The sequence below is a fragment of the Mycteria americana genome, chromosome 18 (genome assembly GCF_035582795.1).
Source record: "Mycteria americana isolate JAX WOST 10 ecotype Jacksonville Zoo and Gardens chromosome 18, USCA_MyAme_1.0, whole genome shotgun sequence".
Classification (NCBI taxonomy): Eukaryota; Metazoa; Chordata; class Aves; order Ciconiiformes; family Ciconiidae; genus Mycteria; species Mycteria americana.
In genome coordinates, this window is record NC_134382.1 from 2,046,897 (window position 1) to 2,066,208 (window position 19,312).

General features: G+C 50.6%; 1 protein-coding gene across 2 annotated transcripts in view; it reads right to left on the reverse strand.

Annotated features, from left to right (window-relative positions):
* Positions 1 to 19,312, reverse strand: part of EPHB2 (EPH receptor B2) — a 129,647-nt gene that overhangs the window by 30,984 nt on the left and 79,351 nt on the right. For both annotated transcript variants that reach the window (XM_075520318.1, XM_075520316.1), the window contains exons 4-5: positions 17,066 to 17,221; positions 16,135 to 16,470 (exon numbers count right to left, since the gene is read on the reverse strand). In XM_075520318.1, the coding sequence (XP_075376433.1) occupies positions 16,135 to 16,470; positions 17,066 to 17,221 (492 nt within the window). The remainder of the gene's footprint in view (positions 1 to 16,134; positions 16,471 to 17,065; positions 17,222 to 19,312) is intronic.

Sequence of the window (19,312 nt, forward strand, 5' to 3'; positions counted from 1 at the left end):
GCATCCCAGCTCTCAGAGCCACTATCACTTTGAGATGTCACCCCCATGAATGTGTAAGCAGAGACAGATTTATCCTGATGGTGTCTCCAGGTGCATGTGTGCAGCAACAATGCAAAAAATAAACAGAGCTTCATTTCCACAGCGGACAGAAAGTTACTTTTCATGACTGAAACCCTTGAGCCCCACATCACTTGGAGGCAAAATGAATCATTCAAGTCCTTGAAAGGCACTTTTCTACATCCTTTTTATCTGGGACGGCCTCAGATTCTTTGGATTCCTCTTAGTGGAGCCCTGTGGCTTCTCCAAATTGCTGGAGAAATAAACCAAGCCAAAACCACCACTGGAGTGTAAAACAAGCTTAATGAAAATCCACTGATGTAAAAAGGCAGATGACCTGTCCCCTGCTGCAACAAAATCTGCAGCACACGGGGAGGGGAGCAGCTGACATCTCTCACGTGATGACCCCAAGCCTCTGCACGGCCACACAACAGCGATCGCAGCCAGACCCTTGTCTAGGCTGGCGCTTGGGACTTCGGCAGTTTACCTTAATCCACCAGGAGCTGAGCAGACTTCCCTGGCCTGGGGGCAGCTCTGCAGGATAAATCTCTGGGGGTGTCGACAGCTCTTCTTGTCCAGCTTTTCTGCAGCCCACACAGGGTGCAACAAGCTGCCTGAGCTCAGCTACTGGAGACACATGGGAAGGATGGGGCTCAAGAAGCATGCTCAGGTCTTGCCAGCAGAGCTGCATACCCATAACCTCCCCAAAGGACACACAGGTATAACCACGGAGTTTTGCCAAGGCTGTAATGACAGCTAAAACAGCAGTGTCCTCACAAATCACGCTGGCTCAATGCCACAAGGTGGACATGTCCAGGCAAGAAGGTCTCAAATCCCACCACACAGAGTATTCAGGTGACTTCATGTAAAGATTGGGATCTTATGTCCTGCTTGACTGACTGTCTCCCAGGAAAACTCAAGCATCTACTGGGGCAGAAACATAAAGTCACAACAGGGCTTGGCAAGAGAAGCATCAGAGCCACAAGGCTTTTCAGTCTGTTGAGTATTTAACCTTCCCAAAAGCAGTGCAGCAGCTTCAACAGCACAGAGGACAATGCTTCACGCGTACCCCGAGGTTGGTCTTGCCAGTGTCAAGGTGGGTCTGATAGACATCGTGAATGAATGCTCTCATCTAGCAAAAGAGTAATGGGCAAGGAAAGGCACCCTGTCCTCTTCTGTCTGTGCTTTGTACCAGAGCCATGTTGTGAACTAAGTCTACCAGTGAGACAGACATAACCTAGGCACCATGGTGCTCCGGCCGCTCCCATGTCAGTGTTTCTGGCCTAGGTAATCAGCTTAGGCGCTTTATTCATGTCTAGCTAAAGCTCAAGGGACCATGCTGGGGAAAGGGATAAACCAAGAGGCTCAGGTGCCTCCACACCAAGCACAGAGCAGAGTCGTGAAGGCTGACAGGGGAGACGTTCGCCTGCTGATTGAGCCCTCTTCTCCTACTGTACCCTTCAGTTCCCAATAGCACCAAATCCCAGAAGTGCTGGTGGGACGGGACCCCTGGAGTCTCTGGTCCAACCCATCTGCCGCACGAGGATCCGCAACACCAGATCAGGGAAGGTGGAGCTTTGTTAGCCGAACCTTTAAACTTCCAAGGATGGGGCTTCCCTAGTTATCAGTCTCTCTGTATTAGTAACCTTTAGTCTTTTTTTATTAGCTCCAAAAATAAAATGACAATTTTTGGTCATAAAGCACAATCTTTCTCTGCCAAATTACTGTAAACAAGCCCCACCACGTCCTGCCTCCCAGTCACTCTAGCTGAGGCACATTCAGCACTTTAAAAAGCATGTCTTCTAAAGAAAAAAACCAAACCAAAACAAAACAAAAAACCAAGAAGAGACCAAAACTTTTGGCCTGGGCCCTGATTATGAAACTGAAGTCACTCTAGCTTTTGCTAACAATCCCTAACAGGCAGACCAGCAGAGCCTCCCTGTCTTACAGAACAGCATCTGGAGTGCATGACGGTGCTTTGGCTCTGCTTCCCGACCTACAGTTACTGCTGACGGATGTGCAAGCCAGGAAAAAAACCTCCATGCCAGCCCCTGAGGGCAGTGAATGGGGCAGAGCCTCTCTCGCAGCTCTGCACCAAGCATGCAGCCGGGCGGACGGAGGCAGGGCAGCTACTCCCGAGGACAAGAGGCGGCAGCTTCTCATAGCTCAGCGTATACTTTCAGATAATTAAGAAATGATGATTTGTTCAGGAGAGGGATCCTATTTTAACCTACTTGTGACTGTGAATCTCTCTTTACAGGCTTACACCCTTGCCCGAAAGCATGTCCAGGTTTCTCTCTGATGGAGTTGCTCTGTGACGATGCTGTGACATGCAGGCTAATACCTCTGTGAGCAAGGAACCAGTGAGCTCCATGCCCACCAGCCTCAAGGGCTACATAAGCAGTCTCTGCTAAGAGAAACTGAAACCCCAGGTGGCACAGATCCATGACAGCAGAGGCAGCTTAACCGTTGCTGATCCCTCCACAAGAAGCTTTGGATTCTTAACTAAAGATTTGCTTGATGTCAGGTACGGACAAAGGGGCATGTTGGTAGCATTGCTAAGCCTCAGGCTTGCTGTAGCCACTATTTTACTTCCATGCCAAATAGTTACTTCTTTTTGGCTTGCCTGCTGAAAATGATAAAAAAGATTAAGGGAAAGAAGGAAAGGGAAGAAGGCAAGAAGGAAAGAAATCTGAGTTTTCCAGGAGAAACAGGCACTTTCTAATCGCAGCAATACCTGAAAGAAGGTCACACCGACTGCAAAACCCAGGGCAGCTTGATGAGACAGCACAAGAACATGTTGATTTTGCAGAAAATTGGGAAAAGCTACTGTAACAACAGGTCTGAACATCTGCACGAGACTGGCAACAGAACCCAGGCAGTGAGTTAAATATAGCTGAAACGCTTGTGGTTGACCCTGTGCATATGTTATAGACAGATATCCAGCTTGCTTTGAGGACTGCAAATTATGACGAGCCTACTGTGCCTCTTGGAAGGTTTTCTTCATGGTTACTTGCTCTGTTCTAAAATGCACATATTATTTTCAGGTTGAAATTTATGGACTTGAGCTTCCAACTGCTGGAACTTTTCTGCTTTTGCTACCTAAATTAAGGAGGAGTCTAGAAACAGAATTTTGTCCTCGTGGAAGAACTGAAAGATCATGAAAATATTTTCTTTTCATCTTCTTTTCTATTATCTAAGTAGACTGAGTTTCTTGAGTGCTTCACAGATTTATCAGCCCACATATCAATCTGATGACTCTCTTCTGAACCTTTTCCAATTTTTTGTTAACCTCCTTTTCAAATGTAAACCTCAAAACTGATCTCAGTGGCCAGTAACTGTCTCTCTTAACTACAGAGACAGCATCCACCTCCTCACTCAGGTTTGATATTCCTCTGAGTGTGTCCAACATGACACTTCTCTGACTCAGCCCAGTCCTCAGACAGCTTGTGCAGAGCTGCTGTTGCCTCTCCGTTGTACACCTTCACTGTTTTTTTAAACAATGCTCCCCAGCTCAGGGAAGGGAGAAGATAACTGCTGCTTCCTTCACTCCTTGCACCTCCCTGCTGATGCAGGGTCAGACCAAATGCTTCTCAAGACCCAGGCTGTTTCTGCATTTCCTATAAACCCCCCACTCTGTGTCCTGCTGGGAGCAGGGTGAGAGATGCATCTGAAATTAGTGTAATTGGTGAAACTGCTATGTAAAGCTTAGGGCAATTCATTACGATAAAACTGACAAAAAACAGCAGGGGGGCATCATACAATGAAGAATTGTATTGGGTGAATGAGAAATAAATAAGTCCCTTTTCCTCCTTGGTTTTATGTCTCTGAGTTGTACTGTTTAGAGGCATTCTTAGGAAGCTCATGTGTTTCCCTCCCCAACCTATCTCCACGACACCAGGTTTTCTCAATCTGGCCAAACAAGACCAGGATTCCTCAGGACATCTGCTGGGGCACTTTCCTCTTTTATTCAGACAGCAAGAGCTTCCACCTGGGAGCTGTTACCTTTCTCCCAGCCCTGCTTTTTCAATATCCTAAGGTCACCTCCCTCCTATCCCACCTCTACCTTTTCAGTACAGAGACCAAGAATAAAGACATGAGAGTGTATCAGGACTCATTTAACAGGAGAACAAGCAGGCATCTTCCTTGCAGACATTGAGCAATATAACCCGACACCCTGTGACACCATCTGGTCCCTCATGCGTGCTGGTTCATCCCATCCCAAGGGACCACTCAGGGCTACAAGCATCCTATTTCTAATAGGCTTTGATAGCAGAGGCCAATTTTCTGTGTCAGGTCCTGACTCTTGGGCCACCACAACTGCCAGGGGCTGCTGCCACCAGTTTTTAGTAGGTCTGACTCACAGTGATGTGATGCTGTGAAACAAGTCCACCTCCAGCTACACACCAGATAATGTCCACAGCACTTCTGGGCCACTTCAGAGCCTCTAGAGCCTTGGTGCTGCTGTGAAGCTGTGGAAGGTCACACTGTGCAGGCTGGGAAGCTGGACTGCTGCTGTAAAGGGAATAAAATTGGACAAGACACTCCCCCGTGCCAGAGCGACACTACAGGGAGCAGCCCAGGGCCTCGGACTCCCCAGGCAGCATCTTTTGCATTGCTCCCCAGCCATTTGATGGGAGTGTTTCATAGGACTGTGTGGCTCCAGCCCCTGGACCACCTGCCAGGGGACAGCAGGATCTTTCTGCAGCTTCTCTTTCATGATCTTTATACCCATTTGAAACACTACCAGTTGCAATCAGCCCCCCATTTTGCAGCTAGCCCCCCGCCTCTTTCACCTGCCAGTCCTGCAATTCTCAGCCTTTCACTCCTTGCCTGCCAGTGGGTCAGCGCTATTGAGATCCCAGTATAATCAAAGCGTCTCCATTCCTCTGCTGGCTTAGCTGGAAGAGTCAGGTTACAGGCAGCAAAACCCCTATCTCTGATCACTTTAATACCACTAACCCATGTCTTGTCAGACAGAGTCAACATTTGCTCTGGAAAACACTCACGACAGAGAGAGAGCAAAGCCAACCCAGCCTGTGGCCTCTCCCCAGCAACACTTTGAAATTACCCAGGGGAAAAAAAGAGGTGAACAGCTGGGAGTTTTCCAGCATCTCCTCGGAGCCCTCCTGACAGATCTTGGTCCCTGGAGTGTCAGGTTACGGGGTGGGGGGGGGAACTGCTTTTATTATAGGAGGGTCAGCAGGGAATTCTGGCATTTTCAATTACCCACATGCAGAAGCGGCTGTGATCCGGGGTCAGGATTAACTGCGTAACCCCTGGCTGAAGACAGAGTGGCAGGGAAATGCACCATGATGCTGCAAGGCACCAGCTAGTCCAGAGGCCACGGGACAGGGCAGTAAATGAGGAGATGTGGGGGAGAAAGTTGCTGACAGAGCATCTGGCAGTGGATGCCTGCAACTGCCCTGCAAACGTGGCAAAGAGAGACACCTGGAAAACCTTGGGGTAAGTGTGCAAGCTTCTCTCCCACTGCCCTTACCCTGGGATTCAGCCTTACTGGGTGACCCACGTAGCTCCAACACATGGGAACTACGTGGGGAACAGGATCCCCCGTGGGACCAGAGCAGGGCATTCCTCACTCCTGGAGGTCCCAGAGCTCCTTCTGCACTTCAAGCCCTGCACAACATGAGCAGCTCGCTCTGGCAAGACTAAAGGGTGATGCCGTGCAGCGGCGAGGACGGTGCTGTGATCAGTCATGGAGCAAGAGCTTCCCTGACCTTGAAGCCACAGGGCCTGGAGACATCTAGGCTGGGATCCAGGCTCCAGCAGTGCCTGAAAAATAGTGTATGAAACAGCAGGAGCACACAGGGCCTCCATACAAGGCTGCACGCAGGTGAAATAGGCATGCAGGGCTTAGGTGACCTCCGTTTCTCAGGCATGGGCAGAGTGGAAAGCCAGGACAACTCACTCTGCACTTCCCCACAGACCTGGATGTCTTGTGCCACTATCTCACCCAAGGGACACCTAATCCAAATCAGCCCTCCCTCCTTGCCCCAAGGCATCCCAGTCCCACACGGTCCCCAGCAGGTCACTGTTACTGTGCAATGGTCCAGCTGCCTCCAGTCCAGGTCCCATCACGGACCTCAAGGCCCCAGTTCTTTGTGCTCTTACTCAGCTCAGAGTCCAAATGCATCTAGGTACCTAACTGAAAATTGACTTCTTTGGTTAAAACCTTCTCCATTTTTCACTTCTCCATGTAAAGCTCTCTCCTGTCATTTAAGCATCCCAGGCTTTCGCACCATAGGCCCCTCCGGAGAACAGATTTGAATTTGGGATGCCTTTCTCCCATGTGAGCACTGAAAGCACCACAGTAAGGAATAACTGGATGAGGAAGGGAGGAAGGGAAGTTTTTCCTGACCTGCCCTCAATGGCGACCCTGGTGACCCTGCTCTGCATGGGACGTTGGGCTGGAGACCTCCAGAAGCCCCTCCACCAGCACTTCTGTGTGTGTGACTGTCCTGCTAAAAGGGTTCGCTATTGCTTGGACTATTAAAACATTTGTCCACCCAATTTCTGTCCCGGTGTTCTCCGCTGCAATGGCACGTTCAGGAGCCACATACCTTTGAAATCAATTACCGCCAGCAGAGCTGAGGAAAGCAATGCAATGTCACAGGGATGACAGCACTAGGACTCTTCAATAAACATTCACCCTCAAAGCAGCAAAAGCCTCAGGTCTGGGATGTTCACCGGACTTGCTAGAGCTCTAGAAGACTGGTATTTCAGCCTGTGACATTTTTGTTTCTGAGGTTCCTGGCAATGTGGCCCCATCAGGCTGGTACCCACGCTGTTTGTGTGTGTCGAGTGTCTGGAAAATTTCCCAGTGGGCCCAGCCTCCAGTCCCTTGAGTTTGTAACTACAAACACTGGAAAATCTTAAGAACACGGCAATGCAGTCCAAAGCTGGTCCTGGCTCCGGCCCCATTTGAATCAACGAAGGCTTTGGTGTAGATTACAGCCTTTAAAGCACTTCCTAATGCCACAAGCCCAGTGACTTGGCCCGGGCAGATGAAGGCTTTTGACTGTCTTTATGCTCTTTGTTTAATTGAGTTTGCAGCCTTCATTTGCATGCTGCCATCCTGCCTGCAGAGGAAGGCAGGACTTTGTTCTCAGCACTGAGAGGAGGTGCTCCAGAGGATCCCGGCATCCCGTCACGCAGCCTGCTGGAGCAGCTTTGGGGTTGGTCGGCGCCAAGGTTGGCCCCACCTCCTGGCCCCCTCTCCATGTGGAAACCTCATCTGCTCCAGATCAAGGTGATGTAATCAGCAAAAGGCTGGAGGAAAGCAGGAACGCTGGCAGGAGCCAGCCCTCCGTCCCTTCAACTCACCCCCCAGATTTTCAATAAAATGGTACTTTCCCAGAAAGTGCTAATTAATTGCAACCAAAACTGTTCTTAGGAACATACTGATTTTGAAATTTCAAACACAGAAAACTTAGACCAGAGAAATATTTCTTGAAAGAATGACACCTGCAGAGCATCCCCTTGGGCCCACTGGGTCTTGCTAATTTGAGACTGAACTTGTTCCCTTGCTCTGTTTCATGGTAGACTCCACCAGGCTGGCCTCCCTCTGTGTGTGGAGAAATTCTGGAAATATCAGGGTTTTTTCCTTGGAAAGAGTATATCCTGCCCAGCTGTACCAATGCAGTAGCCTCCTGCACACTGGCCAGTGGCAGTGATGAACATGGACTGGGCTGTGGTGAGACAGGCACAGTGAGGATCTTCCTGCCTGAACCGAGTCAGAGACTTATCATTTTACACACAGATAGAGGGAACTACTAAATCACAGGGACTCCAAGATGGACCAAGGGACAACTGGCCAGCCGGCTGCATTAACCCGATTTGCTACAACCATCTATAAGCGCACCACTGAGTAGCATCACCCCTCTAGTGTATGCTCAGCTGTTCAAGCACTGTGACCCTGAAACTGGCCTCCCATGTGTCCGCAGCCTTGCCTACCTGCCTCCAGCATCTCCACCTGCCCGAATGCTGGCACTCAGCGCCTCCTGAGCAAGCAAGGCAATTAACACTGCAGACTGTGTTTGCCAAGTGCAGCAGTAAGGATAAAACACCCCTCCTGAACACGTAAGCAAAAGGTGAGCTCCTGAGCCACTCCATCAGCTCCCAGCACTTGCACACAGCGGGGATGGCAGCACATTGTGGGTAGAAGCGCTGGTTCACCAGAAGGGACTTTCCACCCCATCCATCACTGATGGCCTTTTGTTTTCTGCCCAAAGTCAGCTCCAGATGCTTTGGAACAGGTTTCTGAAGCCCCAGGCAGGTGTGGGAAAAATGATCCTCAAACTCACAGAGTAATTTATGCGGCAGGGAAGCCTGGGAGTCAGCAGGTGGAGAAGCCCGCAGAGCTGGTAGTGGGTGGAGAAGAGCATCTGCTAGGAAAGTTCTAGCAGTGCAGCCCATACCTTGCTCTGCCAACATCCCCCCAACTGCCCACCGCAGGAGCAGGAAGAGGAGTCCTGAAGTGCCAGCAGCTGGCAAAGCTCCTACCATCTGGGAGCCCTGGCTGCGGATGGTCTCCAGCGGGCAGAGGGGAAGGGACCTGGGCATGGCAGGGACCCTCCTGGGCACTCACCAGTGGCTGCTGCAAGCCGGGGGGGATGCAGCAAAGGCAAGTGGCTGGGCCACCAAGTGAGAGGAGGTGGGCAGCCAATGACAAGCCACATCAGGTTTTGGTGGCAATGGCCCTGTGTACAAGGCAGTCAGGGTGAAGGTGTACAAGGCAGTCAGGGGAGAGGGAGAGGGAGAGGGAGAGGGAGAGGGAGAGGGAGAGGGAGAGGGAGAGGGAGAGGGAGAGGGAGAGGGAGAGGGAGAGGGAGAGGGAGAGGGGAGGGGAGGGGAGGGGAGGGGAGGGGAGGGGAGGGGAGGGGAGGGAAGGGAAGGGAAGGGAAGGGAAGGGAAGGGAAGGGAAGGGAAGGGAAGGGAAGGGAAGGGAAGGGAAGGGAAGGGAAGGGAAGGGAAGGGAAGGGAAGGGAAGGGAAGGGAAGGGAAGGGAAGGGAAGGGAAGGGAAGGGAAGGGAAGGGAAGGGAAGGGAAGGGAAGGGAAGGGAAGGGAAGGGAAGGGAAGGGAAGGGAAGGGAAGGGAAGGGAAGGGAAGGGAAGGGAAGGAAGGGAAGGAAAGGAAAGGAAAGGAAAGGAAAGGAAAGGAAAGGAAAGGAAAGGAAAGGAAAGGAAAGGAAAGGAAAGGAAAGGAAAGGAAAGGAAAGGAAAGGAAAGGAAAGGAAAGGAAAGGAAAGGAAAGGAAAGGAAAGGAAAGGAAAGGAAAGGAGGGCTGCAGAGCCAGGATGGTTATGTGGGTTACTACAGATGGTTACATGGGTCCGTGTGGAGGGTAAGGTCTGGCTGTTAATGCTAGGTAAGAAAAGCAGCTATGGGGATGTCAAGGTTTCAAGGTCCAAGGTTTTGGAGCCTGGGAGCAGGCCAAATTGTCACAGAAACACATCCAGTAAAGTCCCCAAAAGAAGAAACCTGGGATTTAAGGGACCTCAGGAATAGTCCTACAGTAGCTGAGCAGACACACTCCTGCTTGCTCTGTCACACAGGCAAACAGGCTTTGTCCTGGCTCTTCCACGTGGGAGATGGCTCCACAGCTCAGAAAATTTCTACTTTTCCACCTAAATGCTATCACCAGCCACTCTGTACCATCTGCTCTTGTCTTCTCCTTCAATAACTCTTCTTCCTTTCTGATGCCCCTCCAGCCCCACACATTATTACAGGCAGCAAATAAATCCCCTTCACCAAGGCTGAACACATAGTGCCTTTTTGGTGGAAAAGTCCAAGTCACTTTTCACTGCCTTTTGTTTCACAGACAAGTAATTCCTGACTGCAGCCAGCTCAGGGCAAGGCTGAGAGCAGCACGAGAGAGAACAGGAGATGCCATGACTCCCTGCTTGTGTCCAGAGGAGCAGAGGCCACTGCTGTGCATCCCTCTGAAGGAGGAAGCCAGCCAGATCTTCTGATGCAAAATGAAAGTGAGAAGATAAAAGCAAGAGTCCATGTGCCCCAGGCGATGCAGTTCCCCTCTCTCTTTCTAGCCTGCAGCATAACTAATGTGGCAAGCAACCTGGATGGCTGGTGAGAAGTGCTAGATCCTACCAACCTTATTCCTTCACCTTGTCTGCTACCCTGGCTCCACTCCTCTTTCTCCTCACCTTTCCTCCCCTGACCCCTCCATGATGCCTGTTGCATTTGGCAGTAAAGCTCATGGACCACGGCTACAAGGGATTTTTTTTTGGTTGAAGGTGAGGGAAAAGTCCTCCCTTCTGGTGCTTTGCACTTCCCAGGATCTGTCTCGCCTGTGCTTCATCACTCACGGCTGAACTCTCCAGCCTTTGCGTAAGGACCAGATTGGACTGAGTCCAGTCACAGGACATTCACAGAAGAGCAGAGCCATGGCCCATGTGCTTGCTTTGGACCACTGAAACATTCAGCTGTCCTTGAGCTCACAGGCACCTGAGTCCTGTCAGGACAGCCCTGTCCAAAAGACACTGCCTGGCTGGGATGCAAATGCCTGGGCTGTGATAGCCACCGCAAAGCAGAAATTCAAACCCTAATGATACCTGGCATGAACCTGGTGCACAGGCGTGAGCTGCACATCTCCCCAGCCAAAGAACCCATGTCACGACATACTGCTGTAAAATGCCACCCAGAATAATAATGCAAATAATCATAACAAGTTATCTGGATCCATAGAGAGGGAGAAATGGTGCCAGTAAACTCCGCCACTGCAGATGCTGCTCCTGATAGGTTTATCAGGAAAGTGTATTGGTTTCCTCTGTCACACATTAGCTGGTATTCACAGGGTATTAGCTGCTTATGGCTCTTGTCGGCTCTGTTTGCAGCCAAGAGCCTCTGACATCAGAGTTAATCCTCCCTTTTTATCCCATGTGACACAAGAGTCACTCACAAAAGGGACACATTCCCAAAAATCTAGATGTTCTCTTTGCCCCATCACTGGGAGGTCTTGAATTTGTCTCTGGATACTCCAGAGCCCAGCGCTTTTTCCTCCCTTCTCAGATCACAGAAGCCACAGTCTGTCATCAAGAGGTGCCCTTCCCATGTGCTATTTAAGTCATCCCTGCCCAAGGAGCCCTTTTCCTCGGCGACTTTCCCAGGGCACTCAGCCTGCCTGCGGTGCAGATGGAGCCTGCAAATCCTCGCAGCACCAAGACTCCCCACCCTCCCTGATCCTCCCCAAAGAATGGCCAGAAATTAGCAAGCAGGGGCTGCGCATTGTCACCAGCAAGAGGGTTGATGCCTGGCATGGCTTTCAATTAGTTAAGTGTCATTATCCCAAGTGCTGGAATACACTCAGCTCCTTGACCTCTGGCGTCCCTCCTGTGCCTTCCCTCTTGGGATGCTGGCATGGCTCTCAACCACCCTCTTGGCACAGATCTTTTGCTCTGGCATGGCTGAGTAAAGGCTTTTGGTGGCACCCGGTCTCTGTGCGATGGGCTTGTTTTCTTTGGCCACATCACAGCCCCTTAAGACAGGACTGGCTGTGTCATATGGCAAGTCCTGGATCTCCTTTCTTGGAGAGCTGCTGAACTTTGGGGGAGAGGTACCACTCAGCTGCAGGGTGTGATAGGCAGGCAAGTGGAGGGTGAGTTGGGAGATGTACAGCATGGACTTGGAGGTCAAGAAGCCTGCTGAGAAGAGCAAAAAGAAAACACAACCTGGCCTCAAAGGTGACAGAAGATATTTCCTAGGAAGGCGGGGGGATCATGCAGAGTTTGCTGGAAGGGGTAAATTCAAGTTAGCTGAAGACTGACTGAGGACCAAGGAGGTGGTGGGAAGGGAATGTTTATTCCGAGCTCTTTTTATTTCTATTCTGCTCATCCTGCTCCCTTCTAATTTTCTATAGTTTGAAAAGGGAAGCATCACACCTCCTGTTCTAACAAAACCTGCCCTTCTGGAGGTTAAGCACCTTTGGTCTTTTTAGGACACTCACTGCAAGAGAAGGGTCCAGGAAACCACCTCTGAGCGCGGGCTGGCGCTGGCTGCTCTCTTTCAACCAACCTTCTCCTAAGAAGAGAGGTGGCCAGTCCCTTGGGGCTACTTTCTCCACCGTGGTGTCTGGACTGCTGATCACTTTGTCGGTGGGACTGAAAAGATGACAATGTTACAGTGAAATGCAAAGGCTAAACCTGGGTAGTCTGAGGTCAGCATCAACCTGGGTAGTCTAAGGCCAACATCAACTTGGCCAATGCAGAACACGAGGCCATGAGTCCAGGAGGAACTGCAGAGGATCCAACCAAGGGTGACTGAGGCAGCCTGGGGCACAGGGCTTATGAGAAGTAGAGAGAGGTGGGCTGGCTGAGCCTACTGATGAAGATATTAAGGGCGAATTTAATCGCAGCTACGACTCCTTGAAGCTCCGTTAAAAGAGGGTGGAAACTCACTTTTCCCAGCAGGGGTAGGTGATGCAACAAGGGGCACAAGCCACAAATCAGGCTGGAAATTATGAAAAGCATCTTTCCCAGGAGGGTGACATAGTCCTGGGACAGGTTAGCAAAGAGGTGAAGTTTTCCAGGACTCAGCTAGAAAAAGCCACAGCAGATCTACTCTTGGTGATAGTCCTGCTGCAAACAGGAGGGTGAATCAGAGACACCAGATGTCCCTTCCACAAACCCTGATGGGATCCTATGGCCCAAATCAGGCACGGCAGCATGACTTTGTGGAAGTAGCTCTTGTCAAACTGTCTCGATTTTTTTTCCTGAACTCAGGAGTTCAGCAGAGTGCACAGACTTACGATGTGTGAGACACTGGGCTCAGCATCAGCATCATCTGCAACACATGAAATTAGTTTTAAACAAGGCTGGCACTCAATGGGGACTCACACTGTGTCCAGCACAGTGGAGGCAGCACCTCTCCTTAAAATTATTAGAGATCTGGGAGATGATATAAAAACATTGCTGGCAAATTGTTCATAAAGTGTCCAAAATGACAGTGTTGGGAATGACAACTTCTGTGCAGAGCAGTGATCAAGGCTTCATGGCTGAGCCCATGAAAATGTTTATAACGTTGTGCTTGGGTCTGGAAACCAAAATGCAGGTCTTGCTTGCAGAATGGGAGACTGCATCAAGGGAAGCAGCATCTGAAGGGACCAAGACAGAAGCCACCAGGGAGGTAAGAGCTGCCTGCATGGCTGAGTGAGGTAGCACTTTACACTTGGATGTGTAAAGGGAACAGCAAGACCAGCAAGGAAAGTAGTTTATCTGCTACTGGGTACAATATCTAGTTCAGAAAATTATGATGAAGAATACAGAAATGTCTACAAAGAGCTATGCAAAGATCCACATTCTGGAAAGCCATCTCATAGCAAGAAAGGGTGATTCAGCTTGGTCTAATTACCTCTTATTTTTCCTTGAGAGAAGTTACCCACCGCTTGTGTCTACATGAGGAGAAATGTCCTATTACCACAACACAACAGCAAAATAAGTTATGTTGATGCAAAGGCCAATGTTATGTTGATGCAAGGCGAATGTTAGTGAAGTCCAGACCTTGTTGGAGAGCGGTACAACAGTAATGACTGCAGCCATCTTTCTGTGGGAGACAAGAAGGTGAATGGTGTGTCACCTTCTTTGATCTCAAGTTTCCCTTTTGGGATGACGGTCACCGTACCATCACACCCGCCCAGTGCCACTCTTCCAGCCACACTCAGTACCCGCCTTCTGGCTGCTCTACGGGGATCATTTTCTTACTCTCTAACAGCAGCTTTTTCCTGGGATGCTGAAGAATTTATGATACCTGAAGGTTAAAGATGCTGCTGGTGATGTGGCATCTCTCCTCAGTCCCAAAAGAATCAAGCACAGGTAGTCCCCCAACAGTGGTCCATTTATTCCTGGGTGAACCAGGGTGATTTTGCCTTTCTTCAGGGCTGGGAGGTCCCCGAAGGCCAGCATAGTGGGCCTTTGCAGGGAGGCCTTTGTCCAGCTGTGGCAGGAGCATAACCCCATCACATATTCAGTCCTCTGCTCTGCCTGAGATGGAGCCCCAGCTGCTCAACCCAGAGCAAAGGCAGAGGGAGGCTGTAATCACTGCTTCCCCAGACTCATCCCTCCCCTCCCTCTGCATGCTCTCCTCTCCCCACAATCTCCTTTCCATTCTCCTGTCCCAGTTCTGCCTTTGTGCCTGCAGCTTCTGTTACCAACTGCTAATGATCTACATCAAGGCTGCCAGGCGGTGCCGACTGTAAGCAGAAGAATTCAGAGCCTCTAATTACAGAGGAATTAGCAAGCAGACAGTTACTGTTTAGTGCTAATGAATAGATACATTAAGAGAGACATCACACAGGCTGAGAAGTGTGAGCCCTGATAATAAAGGAGTGTCAAACAAGGAAAACACAAGAAGGAGGATCCAGGGGACTGAAAAGGATTCGCCTGCAACCAGCTCACTGGTTTTGCTAAGGTGGAAGTAGTCATAGGCAGTACATAAAGGTTACAAGCACGCCATATAACTCCAAAGTGCAAAATCCAAGCATTAAATAACTCGTCTATAGCGGAGGATGATGGTGTGGGTGCACAGAGCCCCTTCCCAGCCCCAGGTAGCATTGCACCCACCCCACCTCCATCAGCCATCTCTGTAAAGGAAGCTGCAACAGATCACCATCCCGGACCAGTTCCTCTCTCCTCATCATGTGCAGACACGTTCCTGCTCACAGTCAAACCACAGTTCAACGCTATGCTAAACCTGCTTTCAGGGCTTCTGCTACGGTATTGAAAACACTGTGACCAAGCTAACTTAAGATCAGAGGTCACTCTGCTGGTTCATGTGCGACCAAGACATTTTGCAGGTTACCACTGTCTCAGTGCTCTGCATGCCCAACCAAGTGATGCCCATCTGCACCACTGCTGCTTTACCCCAGACCAAACACATCTGTCTCCTACAGCCAGCACACACCACGGTCTCCAAGCAATTCAGTGGAAATGCAATCATCCATGACTGCCAAATGCAGTCTTGAAGGTCATGTAGTGTCCGGGGCAGCCTGGGGCATGTTCATACAACCCCACACATTTGCTGCAGCGCTCAGAGGGACCACAGAAACTTGCTTGCTCCTATGCATGCTTGTACCTTATTGGTATGCTTCCACCCTGCAATTGGATTAAGCAAAGCCCCAGTCTGTGCTCCAGCCCCAGATGGCTTCCAGGTGAGAGCAGCCCCTGACCAGCAGCTCTGTGGGGCATCCTGCCACCAGCACAGCTGCTGCCTGGGGACTGCTGGTGCGTCTCCCAGGAGCAGCACTACCAGCCACCCTGACACATCCCTTCCCCCAGCAAAACCACCCTGCTCCCCCTGCCTGGGGAGTGTAGCAAACCCGCAGGACAGCACAGAGCTGGAGACCCCAAATGAAACCCTTCCAGCTCTGCTGTTTGGTCTTCTTCACCAAGGTGACTCTGCAGCAGCACAGGACCTGAAGCAGATTTCCAGATGGTGATCCCATATATCCATCTCCCAGCCCCTCTTCTGTGCAGCTTTCCTCTCCTTTCACAGCCTGTCCTGGCTTTCTCTGCAGTCGGAGATTGTAGCTTGTGTCAAAATGCTGGAGCTAATCTTACCTTCCCTCCTCAGGAACCAGGAGCAGTAGCAGGGGCTGAAGCAAGGCTGCCAGCAGCAGTGAGTGCTGCTGCTGCGTCTGCAACACACCGGTGGTGCATGTAACTGATGCTCCAAGGCAACAACCTCAGAAACAGTCACGCGCCCAGTGCCAAAGAGGGATGCTGAGACACCAGGGGACCATGACATGAGCTGTTCTGCTGTGGTGATGGGGAGGGCAGCTCTGCCTTGGGGCACACTCCAGCTTTTCACTGACATAAGGGATATTTTTCACACCCGAGGCTTGGGATTCATCCAGGCCCATGCACTTTGGTCATCACCAGCATTAGGGAGCAAGCAACACCATGCCACATCTCACCCCACCTCTTCTCCCCTTCAAGCCCTGCTCACCCCACAGGATTTCACCCAGCACTTCTTGACCAGGAGATCTCTGCCCACCACCTCCCCTTCCTGGAGAGGTCTGCTGGGAGACACAGGTCCGCATCTTACCAGCCTGGTTGGTGGTGATGTTCACTGATGCAAACTGCGGGGAGAAGGGGCTCTGGTCGGTGACGCCATTCACTGCCTGGATCTCAAAGGTGTACTGGGTGTGGGCCAGCAGGTCGCTGATGTAGATGCGGGGCTCCGTCAGGCCCAGCTGGCGGGGCGCGAACTGCACGTTGTCCCCGCAGCGTGTGCATGCCCCACGGCCGGAGCCACAGCTCTTGCAGATGATGTTGTACACCAGGTCTTCCCGACCCCCCGAGTCCCGTGGCGGGGTCCACTCCAGCATCAGAGAGGTCTCATTTACGCTGGAGATGACGGCCTGGGGGGCAGATGGGATGGCTGTAAAGGGAATAGACAGAAAGGTGTAAGAGCCAGAGCCCTGCTCATCGCTACAGGACCAGCTGCACCCCATCCTTTTCCCCATCTGGGACTCTGCAGCAGGCATGTGCTGAGCTGAGTGCTTCTCTTGGTGTCAAGGATGTGCGGAGCAAGCTGGACAGCCAAAGGCAGGAATGGGAACAAAACCTGTCCTCTTAACCCAGGCTCATTTGATTACATGGCATCCCTGGTAAAATTCACCAGTTATTTTTTGTAGCGTTTCTGATTCCTGGCCTTTCCACTAATCTCCTGCATGCCAACACGAAGGTCTTCTTGTCCAGGTACAGCCCCAGAGTGAAGTCATCCCACTGCCTAGAACAGCACAGAGCAACCTGAATTTCTGTCCTTTTTGCACATGCAATGCTTGCAAGTGCAGACTGGCCCAGGGTAAGAAAGAGCCACGCCTGCAAGGATGAGGTGCTCTGAGCCCCCTGGCTTCCTCCAAAATCCCACTGAGACAGATGCCTTTGTTAAGCATCCCTTGGTGCTTTGACTGATGTGTGTCTCCTTTCCCAGACGCACGCAGTCCCTCCCCAGTTGCCCAGAGCCCACATACTGGTGCATGGCATGTCGACAGGATCGGCATCTGCCCGGTAATATCCGTTTCGGCACACGCAGTTAGTGGCCCCTTCTGAAGTCGTCCGGCTGTTAATTGGGCAGTGGATGCATCCTTCATCCCCTTGGCTGGCCTTGAATGTCCCCGATGGGCAGCCTGGAAGAGAACCAAGAGCAGTGGTAAGTGGCAAGGACAAGGGCTGGTGGGGACGCCCAGAGCCTGGCAGCACTGCCAGAAAACACCCTTTGGGGCTTTGCAGAGTCCAAAGCCAAAACCTGACAATTTTAAGTAAACAAAGTGGAGAAGGAGCAGCTGGTTTGAAGGCTCTGAGGAGGCAGGCGCTGCTGCTCACGCTGCCTGTAGAGGTGGGGTCCCCATGCAGACTTCTCCTCCCATATTCCTCAACCACAAGTGCAGAACAGAGTCCACCCAGGGAGTCTTACGAATGCAAAGGGGATTTTTAGACACTGTCACATAAGAAGATGTGACGGGCTGTACCAAGTCAGACCACAGTCACCAGAATCCTCCCCCAACAGTGGCCACCCAAGGAGCAGGGCACAGGCCAGGCACACACGTTGCCCACAATACCTTCCCACCCTCCAACAATTTATAGCTCAGGGACTTTCTAAGAGGCAGGCTTTTTGCATTTAACATCCCTTGTGGGATGTTTCTTCCACTGAATTACCCATTCTTTTATTCAATGCAAACATTTTGCACCCATTTTATCCTGCAGCACAGAGCCCCACAGTGTAATTGTGCGCTGCATGAAGAAACTGCTGCCCTCTGCTTTGAAGCTGCCAGCTGCCATTTCATTTGATGTAATCTCACACTTGCATTGGCAATGAACCCTCAATCACTATCCACCTTGTTCAGGACCCCTAGGGTTGCACAAACCTCTGTCATGCCCCAAGCAAGTTGCATAACAACATTCACTATTTTATTCTCTACTCTTTTCCCATAATTAGCAATGTCCAAATTATTTTTTAACCACCAGTGTACCAACTGGACTACCTATTATAGCCCCAAGGTCTCAATCCTGAGAGACGTTGGGCCAACTCACAGCCTATCTCTGTGCACGTGTAAAGTTGAGGCTGTTTTCTCCCATTTGCATCACCTCACATCTATTGAATTCCAATTGCCTTATTCCCTGGTCGTGCTGCCTCATAAGGTCCTTTTGCAACTCTCCACAGCCAGGCCTTGTCTTCCTTACTCAGTATCATAAGCAAATTGTCACTTCTGGCACGACCAGCAGCAGTGTGCTGGGGTCTACCTCCACTGGGGCTCAGACCTCTAAGCCATTCACAGATTAAGAAGATGCTCCCTTAGCAACAGCTGCTCAAAAAAACATGTGTTCAGCCAGGCGGGGTGGGCAAGGGTGGCATGGGGGGTGCTTGGTGCCTACAGCAGACAGATGGTGAAGGCTGGACCACAGTGTGAAATACCATATTAACAGGTATGGCACAGGTGGCTAAAAATATCACCACAAAGCTTTAAACACCAGAAAGTCCCTTCCAAGCCAGTGGATCACCAATGCCAAAGCAAAAGCTCAGCTATAAGCATTTATCGGCATGGTTCTCTGTGATTACTCTTGGTTGCGACTTTCTGCTGCTCTTAATTTCTTGTGCAGCATGAAGAGCCTGGGGGGGTGGCAGGTGGTTTCTGCACTGAAACAAGTTAAACAAACTTCTACTTCAGTTTGCTGCCAAGGCTTTCAGGAATGAGGCAGATCAGAAAAACAGCCTGGGAAAAACATATGCTCGGGGTTGCTGTAAGCAAGAGCTATTACTGAGAGGTATCTATTTTTTTTATTTGAAAAAAAAAAGAGGGTTTTTTTTTTCAGTTTTCATCTCCCTTCCTTCAAAATTATCTTGAGTTTCCAATGAGAAAAGCTCTACAGAAAAATACCCTCAGCCTTCCTGCTTGCAAAGTCCATCCTGCCTCCTACAGTCAAGGGATCTGTTAAAAACTGGCTTCTCCTCATGTTCCTGGATCTTTCCACCCTCGTTGTCCCCTATCCCCCAGGCATTTGACTCCATTTCTGACCCTGTTCACAAACCCACCTCAGAGGGTGTTAAGCTGTTGGGAGAGGTGATGGCTGCGTAGTTCTCCGTTACAGTGAAGTGGTGGTGGCTCTGTAGCTGAAATGATAACAGGGTCCTCATACCAATTTTTGAAACACGATAAGACCAACACACAAAATTGCTCTAGTCTGACATCCAGGGTGAAATATAGGGTCATTTGATCAAA